This window comes from Hemicordylus capensis, chromosome 4, assembly GCF_027244095.1.
Source record: "Hemicordylus capensis ecotype Gifberg chromosome 4, rHemCap1.1.pri, whole genome shotgun sequence".
NCBI lineage: Eukaryota > Metazoa > Chordata > Lepidosauria > Squamata > Cordylidae > Hemicordylus > Hemicordylus capensis.
Genome location: NC_069660.1, coordinates 306,599,653 through 306,615,807, shown reverse-complemented (window position 1 = coordinate 306,615,807; position 16,155 = coordinate 306,599,653). Strand labels below are relative to the sequence as shown.

Here is a 16,155-nt window from a genome sequence, read left to right as displayed (position 1 = left end):
CCGGGGCTGTCGCCCACCGGACCCCTCGCGGGCTCGGCATCCACGGGGCGGGGGGCGCCCGCCCGGCTCTCCCTCTTCTTCCAGTGGGCGCCAAGGGGAGCGAGCGCAGCCGGGCCTGACGTCACGGGGCCATCAGCTGACCGAGCTGGGCTCTGCCTTTCCCACTCGAGGCGGCGGCGGCGGCAGCCAGAGACGCGCCAGTCGCGCCACCGGACCAGCGTCCTGCCTGGGTTCGCTCGCCTGGCTCCGACTGCGCTCCCGCCGTCTGGAAGGGCTGCTGCGGGGAATCCAGGCGGCGCGTGAGGGATGCCCTCTCGGCTGAGCTGCGAGCCCCTCTCGACTCCCTTTCGGCAGTAGAGTGGAGGGGCTGGCTGGATGCGCGCAGCTGGAAGGGCGCAAGGAGCCAGCCAGCCAGCTGCGGGCTTGGGGGGCAGCCGCCGCCGCCGCCGCCGCCTTCCTTTCCGTCCCCCCCCCACCCCGAACTCCTGCCAGCCCAGATGCCTTCAAGCCTCCTCTCGCCTCGCCTCAGTTGGTGAAGAATCTCATACCGCTTGGGAAAAGGGACATGTTGCATTGAAAGACCCCCATTGGGAGGGGTGGTGTTTTGTTTTTGGCGGGGGGGGCGTCTCCGGGGGGGGGGGATCGTCTTGAAGTGGAATGGGAACCGCTGGCGCTCTGAGGAGCATCACCTAACCCAGATCGTCTACCCGCGAAATGCGCTCTCCAGATGCCCAGCGATGGATCTCGCCGCCGGCTGCTCTCCTCCGGAGGAGAAGGAAGGGCTAAAGTAGCCGGGACCTGATCCTCCTCTCTCCCCGCCGCCCACACTGCCCTCCTCCCCATCGCCCCGCGAGCTGGCCATGTCTCGCTCCAAAGCCCCCCTCTCCAGGAAGAAAAGGAAAACTCTTTCCTTCCTGCCCGGCTGGAGTTTTTTTGGGATCCACGGGGTTGCTCTCCGTGCGCGCTTGGAAAGATGCAGCCGCTCCCGCTGCTGCTGCTGCTCCTGCCGCTGCTCCCGGCCCGGGAGGAAGAGCCGGAGGTTTCGCAAGCTTCGTTGACCTTGCCAATTTCACGCCTGGCCTTCGGCTCGGACCACCACCAGCCTCGTCAATTTCAGGTGGGATAACCGCCCACAGCAGCACCTTGGCTGGGTTCGCCCTGGCCGTCTCTCTGCCTTCCTGGCGTGTTTTTAAAAATTCCCCACGCTTCTTCCTCCTTGTTGCACGGATGGCTGCTGCTGATAGGAGCCTGCTTCGGGGATTACAGCGAACCAGCGCTCTCCTCCAGCCCTCCCCTCCGCCTCTGTGCAGATATCATTAGGTGCCTGTGTGGGAACCGCAAACTCTTCCTCTCGCCTCTCCCTTCCCCTTGTCCCAGTTACTGCTGGCTCCTCTCTGAAGGTGCATGTTGGTCTTGTACCTAGAACCGATCTTCTCTTGCAAAGAATAATACCGTATATCTCACTATATAGGAGTGCACAGCCTTTCTCTCCAAGGAGCTGAGCTCAGTGGTCGACCCCACGCCTGGAATTCAGAAGGTCGTCTTTAGTTCAATCCTGGGCGTCTCTTGTTTAAAGGATCTCAGGGGAGCAGGGCTGGGAGAGACCTCTGTGACCCCTTGGAGAACCGACACCCTCTGGAGGAGACAAGACTGGGCTAGATGGACCAATGCTCTGGACTCATCACAAGGCAGCTGCTGCATATGCCCAACTCCAACTCCTACTTTCTCCAAGTAGGATGGGTGCCATCAGGCAGCCCTTATTTGGGAAGATTCCTTCTCTGAATTTGAGGAGCGCATTGTGCGTATTTGTTGCCCCCTTGCCCCTTCTAGTCTTTGGACTCAGTGTTGCCAAACAGCGACCCACAGGCATGGGGCTTTGATTGCGCATAACTGGACTTCCAGCCACTCATCCACAACAGGCCCCTCGATTCTCCACCCCTTCCCCCTGCTGTAATTCCTGGGGGTGGGTGGGGATGCAATTCAGAGAGCCAGCCACCCACCCATATAAAGGAATAGCCGGTGCCAACGGAGGCATGGGGAGACAGTGTGCTTCTGCAATAACTGACTGACCCTTGATCCCCCCCTCCCTCTTCAGCAAGGGGGAAAGGGGGCAGCGGCTGCCTTTCAATGTGAGACCCCCTCCCCCATCTGCCCCGACCTGCGCCATGGAGCTGTCCGAGGTACGCTGCTTGAGCGACAGCGACGAATTGTACACCATCAACCAGACGCCCCCTAGTGGCAGCGCACGCTCCCAGCGCCTGCTGTGGCAGACCGCTGTGCGCCACATCACGGAGCAGCGCTTCATCCAGGAGCACAGCAGTGGCAAAACCCTGAGCTCGGAGGAGTCCTGCTGCTCCAACCACTCCCACCACCCCCGGCACCAGCTAGTGGGCAAGAGCCTCGGCGGCCACAACAACGGGGGCACCAAAGTCTTCCCAGAGCGCACCAGCAGCACTGGCGATTTGGGCTTCCCGCACCTGGATTGTGCTCCCAGCAACTCGGACTTCTTCCTCAATTGGGGCTACACGTACCGGGGGGTGATCTTCCCCACCCTGCGCAACTCCTTCAAGTCCCGGGACTTGGAGCGCCTCTACCAGCGCTACTTCCTGGGCCAGAGGCGCAAGTCGGAGGTGGTGGTGAACATCCTGGATGTGCTCACCAAGCTCACCCTCCTGCTGCTCCACCTCACCTTGGCTGCCGCCCCCATGGACCCCATCAAGGGCATCCTGCTGGGCTTCTTCACAGGCATTGAGGTGGTCATCTGTGCCTTAGTGGTGGTCAGGAAGGACACAACCTCTTACACCTACCTGCAGTACAGTGGGGTGGTGACTTGGGTGGCCATGGCCACTCAGATCCTCGCTGCTGGCCTAGGTTGTGGTCTTCTCGGAGATGGCATAGGCTACGTGCTCTTCACCCTCTTCGCCACCTACAGCATGCTGCCTCTGCCCCTCACCTGGGCCATCCTCGCTGGCTTAGTCACCTCCCTCTTGCAACTTACCATGCAGGTGGTCATCCCCAGGCAGGCTGTGACCTCCATCAACCAGGTATTTCCTCCAGCACAATGCTTCTTTCTGTTTGGAGTCCCCTCTAGGAGAGACACCCGTACGTGCCTATTTGTCTCCTACTGAGCCAGGTTATTACTGAGCTCTCACTGAGCAAGGATTAATGCAGCCATTCATCATTGATAGGGTAAAATGAACTTGTCTCGTGACAGGTTCATTAGCAAGGATGTGACGTTGTAGTGGTGATTCTCCTTAAAAATAGAGGAGTGAAAGGCTCAGATATTTGGTGTGTTTCATCTCTGGATGGGGGAAAGGATGCGAGACTTTCTGAGAAAACAAAGCAAAAAGTTAGCTCAGTGGCAGAGCATCTGCTTTGCAGGGAGAAGGTCCCAGGTTCAATCCCTGGCATCTCTAGGTAGGGCTGGGAAAGATTCCTGACTGAAGCCTTGGAGAGCTGCTGCCAGACAATCATGATCTAGATGGATCAATGGCCTGACTCAGTAGAAACCAGCTTCCCATATTCCTGTGCTCCTATGACATTTAGCAAACCAGAGAGGAACACAGAGAGAACTCATACTGAGGACACCCACGTAAATCTATTCATCCATCACATTTGTATCCAGCTTCTCCTCAAAGGAGCTCAGGGTGGTGTATAAGGGGTGATCCCATTTTATCCTCATAGTAACTCTATGAGAGGCGGAAAGTGACCCAAGGTCACCCATTGGCTGAGCAAGGGATTTGAACCGGCATCTTCCTGTCCCAAGTTCAGTGTCCCTACCCTGTAAATGGAGGGAGCACTTCATCCTCTCTCTGTGCTCTCATGTTTAGCTGGTGGTGGTTGCCAGGTGTGATCCTAAATGGACCCCCCAATGTTATTGTTTCAATTGTACATGGTATGTAGAGTGGGAGGAAATTCAGATGCACCTGAGCATTTCACAGAATGTGTCCCATAAGGTGTCACAACAACGTGGTGCATTCAGTCTCAAAATCTGTTTTTCTAGCTCAGTCTTGGTTGGGTGACCAAGGTTAAACAAGTAGGAGAATTGTTTTAATTGTGTACATTTTATTCTCTCTTGTTTTTGTTTCTTGTTGCTTGACTGTATGTTGTTGAATCAGAGCTTTTCAGTCTTGTTTCCCACTTTGAAATGGTTGCAAGATGAGTCCAAATGGGTACATATTTATCACATGTACACATTTTTATTGAGCTTTCCTGTCTGTACCTGATCTCTTCAAGGGAACTCTGATTTTATGAGAATGACCAATGGAAGCTGCAAGACAGTGATATGACCCGGGCCACCTGCAGAGTTCATAGCTGAATTTTGCATTCCAACCTGAGTGTCTAAAAGGAAAGGCTGGTGATCTTCCCATTGAATCAGGCAGGTTGTTGGGCAATGCTGCGTTTCAGTCCTTTCTGCTCTGTCTGCTACAAGGAATGGTAGCTGGTATCTATAACATCTAGGTTGCTGTGAATGCTTTTCTTGGTGGAGCAGTTCTCTTTACCTACTACTTGGGCAAAAATATTTTTGGAGGAAAATATTTGGTAGGAAAGGACAGGATAGAGATTTGTAACATTATGCACAGTGTAGAGAAGGGAGACAGAAGTTTCTCACCTTCTCCCATAACACTAGAATTTGGAGTCAGCCAGTGAAATTGATTCACAATAGATTCAGGCCACAGAAAAGAAAGTCACACAATGTGGCAGAGGTTTTGTCTCCCCAGATATTGTTGTACTACAACTCCCAGCACCCCCAGCCACTAGGTCCATTCAGAATGGGATCAAGAGCTCAGTGGTGGAGCATCTGCTTTGCATGCAGAAGGTCCCAAGTTCAATCCCTGGCATCTCCAGGTAGGGCTGGGAAAGATTCCTTCCTTAAACCTTGAAGAGCTGCTGCCAGTCAGTGTAGACAATGTGGATGGACCAGTGGTCTGACTCAGTACTGTATTAGGCAGCTTCTGTGTCTATAGAGTTGTGATCCAACAACTTCTGCAGACCTGGCTTTGAGAACCCCTATGGCATTCACTGTCACAGGTTGTGATGTTGGCCACTAGTTAGATGATGCTAGGAGGAAATTTGATGAATTCATGGAGGATAGTTTTGCTATGGGTGTGACACATAATCTACAGGTTCAGGGGCAGATATCTCTGAATACCCGATGCTGATACAGAAGGGAGGGGGGCTATTGCCTTCATGTCCTATTTGTGGTCCTCCTAGAGGCATCTAGTTGGTCACAATGGAAAGTAGATTGCAAGATTAGATGGACCTTGCTCTGATCCAGCAGGACTCTTCTTATGCTCTTAAGAGGATGTGGGTTTGGAGGAAACAATAATCATTTCCCTATTCCCCTCCATCCCTCAGTTTATAATAAGCCAGTTCACATGGTCCTGGATAGGGTAAGACAAGCATCCTACCCAGCTTTGGGAGCTGTGCATGCTCCCAGTTTTTGATTATGTGCTTGTAAAAACCTAGGCAGGAGGAGGCGGAAGTGATGGTCCTACCCAACATTTTAATGATCTAGGAGGAAAAGCTGTCCTACTCAGCTCAATGTTTGTCAAGGATCATGTGAACTGGCTTAATCTATCAGGGAATGGGGAGGAGGAAGAAATCAGTTAACCACTTATTTAAATGGCATATTGAGTGCTCTTGAATAGATCCACTTCAGTACTCCATGCTTTTGGTTTCTGACATCTCAAAGACGTTGGAGTTGAAATAAAAACCAATTTGCTTTGATTTCAAGTCCCCAGATGCATGTGGAGTGGATTTCATGTGAGTGTTCATGCAAGTAAAAAACTTGTTTCAGATATCGGAAATCTTGCTTCTTTCAAGATTATCTTGTTGAGGCATGATAAATTATATTTTTTCTTGGAATGCCAGATCTAAAAAGAGGGAAACCCACTTCTGCTTTAGACAGATGTTAATGCAACAAAATGGTCTTATTGATAGAAATTGGTTTTTGCAAAAGGTTAAACACACATGCTGTGTGTAATTTGGGAGGAGTGGGTGACTGCTTGAACTGATAAACTAGGTAGTCTATTACTACATGCTAGATTCAGACACTTCAAGAGTAGTGTTGCCAACTGCCCTCTGCAACAGCTTTATTTCTAACAGGAATTGGCAAGTTAATCATTTTTTTACAGCTGGTAATAAACATTTTCACTTGCTAACTACGGCACATCAAGCCACAGTTAAAAGCAGGCCAAATGAAACAGTGACCTTTTTGCTGAGAGATATGTACCTTTGTATGGCACCCGGAAAGGAAAGTCCAGCTCCGAAAGCATTTCACAAAGATGCACAGAATTATTAGACTATCAGTTAATTACCCATGCAGCGGAATCATGTGGTATAGCTTCCCTGGATTGTTCCATTCAGATGGCAGGTGGGAGAATTGCATGAAAGGTGGGAGGATATCTTTTAAAAAAAAAATCATAAACATGAATAATAAAACTGATACATAATGACATTCATTAACTGTCCTTCTAGATATGTAAATAATTAGATGGAGGAGAATGACTGAAATTATCTTGATTTGTGAACAAAATGAAATCTGACCATATCATGAAAAAATCATTAGAATTAGCTTCACCCGCTCGAAGGTGGATAATATGGGTCAATTTTTAAGATATGGCAATATGCCACATAAACTGATACCAAGATGTCAGAGACATGGTTTTATACTTCCAGTGTTGAACAATGGATAATCTAGCTGCAGTTAACATAAAAACTATAATATCTATCCTGCATATTGTAAACTAGCATTTCAAAAATGGATTCCGTTTTTTCCCACTCTGATGTGCTATATTTCTGTTAAGGGTGTGCACAAACTGATTCAGGTGGTTCAATTCCTGTTCGAGCCTAGCTCGAACTGGCCGGTCCACGAACCTATTTGAGTCAAACCGGCCCCCGATTTGATCAAAATATTGAATTGGGCTGAACTGGTTTGGAATCAGTTTGGCATGCTGTAAAGGGGAATTTGGTAAGGATTCCCCATTACAAGCAATGGGGGAACCCTGCCTATCAAAAAAACCCCATCCTAATGGGGTGGGCGAGAGGGCTTCTGTAGTCTGAGGGTGTGGTGCAGAGGCCCAAACTGGCCCAGCCTGCTCCGTTTGGGGTGGGGTGGGGAACCTCCACCACCCCCCACTCTGCAGCTGCTGCTGCCGCCACCAGCACAGCCGAAGCCACCAGTGGCAGCACTTTTCAAGGTAAAAATTCACTCCCCTCTCCCCACAACTCATTTTAGCAAAGCCCCCTGGTCACCCCTTTACTGGTAAAGTGGAATCCTTACCTGATTCCCCTGTACCAGTAATTTCTGGGCCAGCTCGAGATGGACTCAGTTCAAACCGAACTGGGCCCAGTTCAAGTGTGGACAAAACTGAACCGAACCTGGTTACGCTTGAGTATGGTTCGATTCGAGCCAAATCGGGTTTTCCAGTTTTGGGCACACCTCTAATGTATGAATGTATGTATCCAGCCCCTGTCATCTTAGAAACTGAATTGGGAATTATATTTTTTTCCTGTCAGACATACAGAACTTGACAAATCTCTATCAAGCATGGTACCTGCAAGCTCTCTTTGTGTGCTCTATTATTTTTTCTCCCACTTTCAGCATATGAATATACTGTACGAAGCTGCCATATTCTGAGTCAGACTGTTGGTCCATCTAGCTCAGTATTTTCAACACTGACTGGCAGCACCCCTCCAGAGTTCCGGACAGGTATTCCCCCCCCCCCCCAGCCCTTCCTGGAGATGCTGGGCATTAAACCCAGGACTTTTTGTTCTACTATACCCCTGAAGCAGTTTAGGATAACTGCTCAGTACTTCCCATGTATACCAAATATCATGGCATTCTGATGAGCATGAAGGGCAGGGCAAAAAAATAAGCCAGCAATGGATTTAGAACCAAAAAAAAAAAAAAAAAGCATCCCGATACTGCTGGACCTTCTTCCAATGAGGTCATCTTGTAGCTCAGTTTAGAGATCTGGGTCTGTTGCCAATTGATTACAATCCTATTTGCCAGTCTTGGGTAATTTCTTGGTTTTGGACTACAAGCCCCACCATCCCTGGCCTTCAATCAGTGTGGTCAGGTATAATAGGAGTTGTAGTCCAAAAAACAGGAAGTTATCCAAAGCTGCTATTTGCCCTTACCTAGGACTCACTTGCTTCTGAGTAAACATGAATAGAATTTTGTGTGTTTGTGTGTCTATGTCTGTGTCCATATGTACATTCCACTATCAGTTTACACACTACAGTTGGTGGCATAAGTTAGTAAGGATGGGCAATTGCCAAGGACCCAGACCCAGGATGTAATAGACGAATGAGAGGAGGGTGATGTCGAACTCTCTCCTTTCTGTCTATCTGGGTTTTCAGTCCTGAGCCACTGAGACTCAACACACAGAGAAAATCTCTGTGTTCTATTAAGTCAGTGATTCCCCTGCTTGGGTCCCCAGTTGAGGTTGGATTACAAGTCCCATCACCTCCAATTGCAATGGCCATCATTTGAGGATGATGGGAGTTGTCATTCCACAACATCTGGGGACACACAATGTTGACAATCCCTGTATTATGTGTCCATCGAATTGACTTTGTCCAGAGGTCTTCTAATTGTTGGTGTCTGTACCTGGTCTTGGGCTGCCAACACAGAAGAAAGACTCTCTTGGTGTTCCACCCATCCTTCTGCTGATGGGTGAGCTGATGGAAGTGGTCTTGAGCATGGTCCTTGGGGACCAGCATCCACGATCAAGCCTGCTTTACCTAGATGTCATGGCCTCTATGAAAAACTCTGGGTCTATTTCATTTATTTATTTATTTATATTAATGTATTTAACATATTTGTATACTGCCCACTATTGAAGTCTATAGGCAGTTTACAACAATAAAACCAACCAAGAAATCTTAACAATTAAAACATATCCTGAACAAATGAAGAAACTGTTACAATTAAAATGTATTAAAACATCAAATTAAAATACCCATAAACTACCTAAAAACTAGCTAAAAAGCTTGGCTGAAGATATTATTTGTTTGTTTGTTTGTTTGTTTGTTTGTTTGTTTGTTTGATTTATATACCGCCCTTCCAAAATGGCTCAGGGTGGTTTACAATTAAAACAAACCACTAAAACAAAAAAAAGCTAAAACAAATTAAAAACAATATAACAACGATCAACAATTTAAAAACATCTTAAAACAGCAATTAAACAATTCCAGTAATTAAAAGCCCCAAAATTGGGTTAGAATTTAAAAACCCTGGAAAGCCAGGCCAAACAAATACATTTTAAGGGCTCTCCTGAAGGCTAATAAAAAATTCAAATTACGGATTTCCGCAGGGGCGCATTCCACTGCCCCGGATATGTGCCTTTAATTGTTTCCTGAAAGCCAACAGGGACGGAGCAGCTCTAATCTGTGCTGTATGCTTTGGGAGTGTTATCAATTCCTATTGCTATCATTACCATTATTTTTGCACGGTCTCACCCAATTTGCTGCAACTATAAAGAAGGCTCGCCTCTGAGTCCTTACCAGACGAGCCGGTTGGCACCTTCATATGAACATGAAGAGCATAATAGGTGACGGGCCAACCAAGATCATCCATTTGGCCAACCAATGCAGTCTTCACCCCATAACCTGTCCAAAAGTCAGTTTGAAATGAGCCTAGATAATCTGCTTCATCCAATACTGCCTGGAGTTGAGAAGCCGCCACCCTCTCAATCACCTTGGCCAACCATGAGAGATTGGAGACAGTCCTATAATTGCCCAACTCTGAGGGATCAAGTGTAGGCTTCTTTTTTTTAAAAAAAAGGTCTAATAATTGCCTCCTTTAAACAAGGAGGCATCCTACCTTTCCTCAGAGAAGAATTTATGATCTCGACCAGGCCCTCTCCAACTATCTCCTTACCTGATAATAAAAACACTATTCTACCTGATCTCACACATTTGGCCACACATTCTCTCAGTTTGATATCCTATTCTGGGCAGGATGACTGTGGTGAGGCCACTCCTAAGAAACTCTCACTTGACACCTATCACTAATCTGTGGCTACTCTCCAGTTTTCTTGAGTATCCTGTCCTATCTGGGCAAGATACTCAGGCATGTGGTGGTGATGTAGACCTAGAAGTTGTTAGAACATATAGAGACTATTCTCATGATCACCGAAAAGCGGGCTAAGGGAGCCTAGCCCACTTTTGGGTGATCGTGTGCTGCAATGGGAGCCATGTGGCTAGCAGCAGCTACCCCGCCCTATTACCCCTCCCCTTAGACGAGGTTAACCGAGCAAGCGCTCTGTTAACTTCATCTTTTTTCTCGTGTGTTGCTGTGGCATGAAGCAACACACAAGCAGACCCCTGACCGGGAGGCTGCAATCAGCCTCCGGAGTCTCTCCAGGATGGCCGGCATGCAGAGCCGGCAGTCATGTGGGCAGCCGATCCGGCTGCCCAGGGCTGCCTTTGGATCATCTGTGGGGAGAGTGGGCCACTCTCCCTGCAGACCCGGAAGAAGCTCTTCTCACTGATCGCGAGAAAAGCTTCATGGATTAACTGGATCCTTTTCAGACTGGATTCAGGACTGTTTTTGATCTGGAGATAGTTTGGTTACCCTTCTAGAAGACAAGGAATTGGGCAAGGGGAATGCATCTCTGCAGGTTCTTTTGTTTCTCTCTGTAGCTTTTGGCACTATACCACTGACCGCAATATGTTTCTGCAGTTTCTTGGGGCAGGATGGAGGGCCTTAGTTTGCAGTGGTTCTGGTCTTTTTTTGATGGTGAATTTCACAAAGTGGTTCTGGGAGGCTCTACCTTGTGATAGTTGACATCCTCCTCAGACTACTGTAAAAAAGAAGAAGGAAGACCACAACCTCCATGCTCTGCTTATGAGTTCCCAAAGGCATCTGGTTGGTTACTGCTGGAAAAAGAATGCTTGATAGGATGGACTTTTTCCCCCCTGAATCTACACGGCAGTTCTTATGTTCATCTATCTATTTTAAACAGATAGTCTATCCTTTAGCGCTCATTCACCCTTGAATTTATGGTCACTGAATCCTAATTTTGGAGCTTTGTCTTTCCCTGACTACAGAAAATGTGCACTGTCTCCAGTTAGTTTGCTTGGGTGATTTTCTGTGCTAGGCAGTCTTTGTTAGGAAGGGAAGAGAGACACTGAACACTGGACTCAGCACTGAGAACCCAGAGCAGTTCATTTCCACATGGAATCTTGGCTGCTGGACACTTGGCCTCACTCACAATGCCAGTGAGAACTTGAAATAACCAGACATGTTTCCTGGGGCTGTGAGGTTCAACTCCTGAGGGTCAATATCCACAACTGGACCACACCCTTACCCATAGTGGGCTGCACCAGTGGCACAACCACCATTTTACAGTCTTTAGGATTATCTGTTTTAGATAAGGAGAAAAATAGATAAGAAATAGAAAAGGGACAGACAGGACAGACCTTTCATTAGGCAGGGTTAGATGCCTGTCTTGGGTGTGGGTACAAGGAGGAGGCGAGTGGGAAGCAAGTGCCAGGCATGCTTTAGCGCGTGAGCCACGCGACCACATGATCCATGCTGCTGTAAGCAGTGTGGATCTCCAGAGGCCGGGATGATGCACCCCGGCCTCCAGATATCCCACAATGCACTGCGCAACAAGCAGAGTGCATGGGGGGATACCCCCGTGAGACAGGCAATCTAGGCTCCCATCTCTGTGTGCACTCGGGCTACAAGTAGCTCAAGCACACACACACACACACACACAGAGCCCCAGTGCTTGGGCTAAGGGCACGTTCATGCCCTTAACCTTGGCTAAATGCTGGGCTACCAAGTGGAGTCAGGCTGGTGGGCAGCGCCAGGATCAATGCGGATCCCGGGGCTGCACATGAGCAGCCTAACCCAGCTAGAGCAGGAGCTCTGTGACTCAGGATCATGGTACGGAAGGGGTGCTTTAATTCAACCCCACTCCATGGTCCCAATCCAGAGCTAGACCTACAACTTCTATTTGCTCCTGTTTGCTCCAATAAGAGCCTTTCCTCCCCTTTGGCAAATAGCAGCTGTGGGGGAGGTCAATCTGCATTGGGACTATGATGGAGCAGTATTAAAGCCCCCTCCCTTCACTGCAGGCCTGATCATCCGAGGGGCCAATCCAGTTGTTCTTTAACATTACAAAGACAAGCACGCCTTAGCAAAGTAACCAGCAGTTTGATTGCTAGCTTCAGCAATGCTACACCTTTTGAATATTCCAGGTAATTGACTGATTAGTAGAGATATCCAGGGCCCCGCCAAAAGAAACTGCATAAGCCTTACTGAAATCCTTTTTGCCTCCCTTGAAATTCTTTGGTAGTCTAACCTAAGGCTGTCTTATCTATTTATCTATTCGCCTATCTAAAAATACAAAATGTAAATATAAGAACAGCCCTGCTGGATCAGGCTCAAGGCTCGTCTAGTCCACATCCTGTTCCACACAGTAGCCCACCAGATACCACTGGAAGCCTTCAGGTAGGAGTTGAAGGCATGCCCTCTCTCCTGCTGTTGCTCCCCTGCAACTGGTATTCAGAGGCATCCTGCCTTGGAGGCGGCCTGTAGCCCTCTGACTAATAGCCATTGATAGACCTCTCCTCTATGAAGTTATAAAAAACCCTCTTAAAGCCATCCAGACTAGTAGCCAACACCACATCTTGGTGGTTTCTATATGCATATGCAACTTCTATATGCATATGTCATACATATGCATATAGAAGTTGATTGAATACAATGCACAATCATGAATAAATGCAGGGCGGCAGCAAAAATGACATAAAAATTAATGCCCCTCCTATAACATTCACTCATATACAAAAATAAAGATCATGTCCTTTCAGGTGTTTTATATTGTAATTTGCCATCTCATAAGTTCAGAGCTAAATTCCAGGAATAGATCCAATCTTTAATCATTGCAACATTAAAGTCACACTATGTAATGGCTATTAAGATTTTGGCTGCCATTAATAACTTCCACACTAATGCATAATTCTCCACACAGATAAAGCCTTTCAAATACTCCAGCAAAATGCATAATGGGTTAGACTAAAGGATGTAACCTGGAACCACTCTACATGTGCCTTGAAGTTTCACTTTAGGTGAATTGGTGACAATCTCCTTACTCAGGTCTTTGCAGATTTGCCTACTTCATGGAGAATTTCTTCACCATTCCTTGTTTCTCAGCAGGACATCTGGTGCTGCTGGGAGGTAGACGACACAGCATATCTTCACATCCCCTCCCCCCCCGGAAAATAGTGTGTGTGTGATTGCTGTGTTCATCTGATTTGAGCTGGGACAGAGGGTGTTCTTCCATAACTGGTTTGGAATGGGACCAGTTGAGTAGTCTACATTTTATTCATTGTCTACACCTATTTTAGGGTGCTTTTTAAACCATTCTATTCTTACTCACTTTTCTGATTCACAATTCAAGATATCTTTGGGAATATAATAAAGTTGGAGGGTGTGGTATCTGTTTCCCTGGGTTAGAAATTTGTTTTCAGTAATGGATATCACATTTGTAATGTCTTCTACAGAATCATGGTTTCCTAGTCCATTCTGACACTTCCCCAGACATCATATATTGTATCAGATCTCTGTTGCAGAGTATAAAAGATACTAGCATATCAAGAATGATTCAGAAGCTGGAGTCAAGACCCCAGCATCTGAGCCTTCTCTATCATGATGGTTTTCTCTTAGGCCTACCAGGAGGTTGGTAGATAGAGTGTCTCTATGAATATGCAGATCACCTTTTAACTCATTGGTGAGTAGCCACAGGAATTTCCAATCAACTGTGGACTGTTTGTTCATTGTTTAAAATGTTTATAATCTACCCTTCCATCCACCATGGAGCCACAGGGTAGCTTACAACAGAGTTAAAAACATCAGATGTAATAAAACCACATAAAAATCAATAAATGAAACAGCCAACAGCTGAAGGACCATGTTATCACCAGATAAGCCAGCATAGTAGGCAAGAATAAAAAGAATCAATATTTAACACCCCAAAGACCCTCAATAAAAGCAAGATTTTAGCTATGGTGATAATCTAGCAGAGAGGAGGCATGGTAGAGAGGTTAATAACTTTGATGCTGCTAAAGAGGTCATTTCACAATCAAAAGCTGAGGCTATTCACATGCACATGCAAAACTAGGCTAAGGAAGCCCTGCTCTGGGAGTTCCGAGGTGGCACATCCCGGAACCCGACCACTGGAGCTACTGGCAGAAGCTGGTGCTCATCTGGGTGGGCAATCTGCTCGCCCAAGGAGACAGCACTGCTCATCTGCGGGGAGGGTAAGTATCACCTACTCTCCCCACAGAACACCCTAGAGCCCTTCTCATGGATCATGAGAAGAGGCTCACTGTGTTCCACCTGGGTTTGGGAGCTGTGTGTGCTCCCAATTTTTGGTTATGTGGAAGCACGGTAGGAGGAAAACCTGGGTAGAAGGGATTGTGTGGACTGGAAGCAAGGCAGGAGGAAAACCTGGGTAGCTTTTCTTCCTACCTTGCTTCCACACTATCAAAAATTTGGATAGCTCCCAGACCCAGACAGAACACCATTTTTGATTGTGTGAATGGCCTCGAATTATCAGAGACTTTTAGAGCTGGAAGGGACCTTGGAGGTCCTTGAGTCCAGTCCACTGCTCTGTGCCGAAAACTGCTGCAGCATCCCTGACAGATGGCCGTCCTGTTTCTCTTTGAAAACCTTTAGAGAAAGAGAACCACAACTGCACAAGGCAGGCTGTTCCACTGCTGAGTCTGAGACACACCAGATAATCAGCCATTTCTCACGAGCAGTGAGAAGAGGGTTTGTGGGGAGGAAGCCCTAAAGAGCTCACCTCCCCACAGACAAACATGCTGTTTTCCCTGGGTGGGGCAGATCACCCACCCAGACAAGCACCGGCTGCCGCTAGCAGCTTCAAGGGTCAGGGTGCTGGGATGTGCTGCCCTGCCCCACCCTGCCCCTCAGAGCTCCAATAATGCACTAAGTGTGCGGTGCATTTTTGGGACCCCCCCACCGCCGAGTCTGCTAGCTGTGACGATCTGGAAAACAGGGTTAAAGGAATGCTTACTCCCTTAACTTGATGTTCAAGGGAGCTGCATAGGCGGGTTTGCTGCCATGGTGCTGGCAGGATCGGGTCCAATCCTGGCAGTTCACACACACATGCAAAATGGTGCTGGGCTCCCTTAGCCCAGTTTTACATGCGTGTGTGAATAGCCTCTCCATCTAGATTGTCCTCTTAAAGCATGGGATTCTGAAATGGGGCATGGGTCAGATGCTGGTAACACAAAAAGTGATTTTGATTTTACTTGTAGAACAGAGCAGAACAGAATAGATTTTTTATGGATTAGTCAGATGACCATATCAAACAACTGCAGCAGATCTAACAAAAAAGCAAACATGAAACAGTAAATTAAGCCGAAAAAGAACAGTAAATTAAGCCGAAAAAGAAAAAAAGCCCTGTGCATCAGACCAATGCACAGGACATTTTAATAATTAAACATTAACTGTTTGATTCATTTTATATTTGCTAAAATTATAATTAATTAATTTAAAAATTAAATCAACATTTGAAACAGATTTAAACCTATGTGGACCATATCATGAGACCACAGGGCTAAAAACAAGGCAGAAGTTAGACATAACATTTAAACCTTAAAAGACCATATCAAAAGACCATGGGTTTAAAAACAAGGCAAATTTAAGACAATAATATTGAAAACTAAAAACAATAAAATTTCAGTATTATAAAGGAACAGATTTTCCTTGTACATACATGGTCTTAAGATCCTTCTTTGGTTGTTGGAAGCCCATCTGAGTTCACCACAGTTCTAACAATTCAAATAAAAATAGCAGGTCAGAATGATGATCATAGGATCTTTGATAACTAAGAACCCAAGGGATAACTTTCTGCCACTTCATGTTTTAATGGCATTGAGATTAAGAAATCAAAAAGCAAGTCAATGGCTCGGTTCAGACATAGCACGGAACTGCGGATCCAATGGCCCCCCCTCCCCCCACTCTCCTTTCTATGTTCAGATGATGGGGAGAGGGGCATCTCTGCAGTCAGCAAGACTGCAGAGAGGCAGGGGAGCTGCTGTGTGGGCTTTCTTTCCTGACAGACAGCCCCCACTGCCAATAGGAGCCAAAGAGAGGGAGGAACT

The 16,155-nt window shown here is 47.3% G+C and overlaps 1 protein-coding gene across 3 annotated transcripts in view; it reads left to right on the top strand.

The window, feature by feature from the left end:
• The first annotated feature begins 457 nt into the window (after positions 1-457).
• Positions 458-16,155, top strand: part of ADCY8 (adenylate cyclase 8) — a 196,553-nt gene continuing 180,855 nt past the window's right edge. For all 3 annotated transcript variants that reach the window (XR_008306004.1, XM_053244776.1, XM_053244775.1), the window contains exon 1: positions 458-3,044. Coding sequence is in view for 2 of the 3 variants with exons in the window: in XM_053244776.1 (XP_053100751.1) it covers positions 2,166-3,044 (879 nt within the window). In the remaining variant the exon portion in view is untranslated. The remainder of the gene's footprint in view (positions 3,045-16,155) is intronic.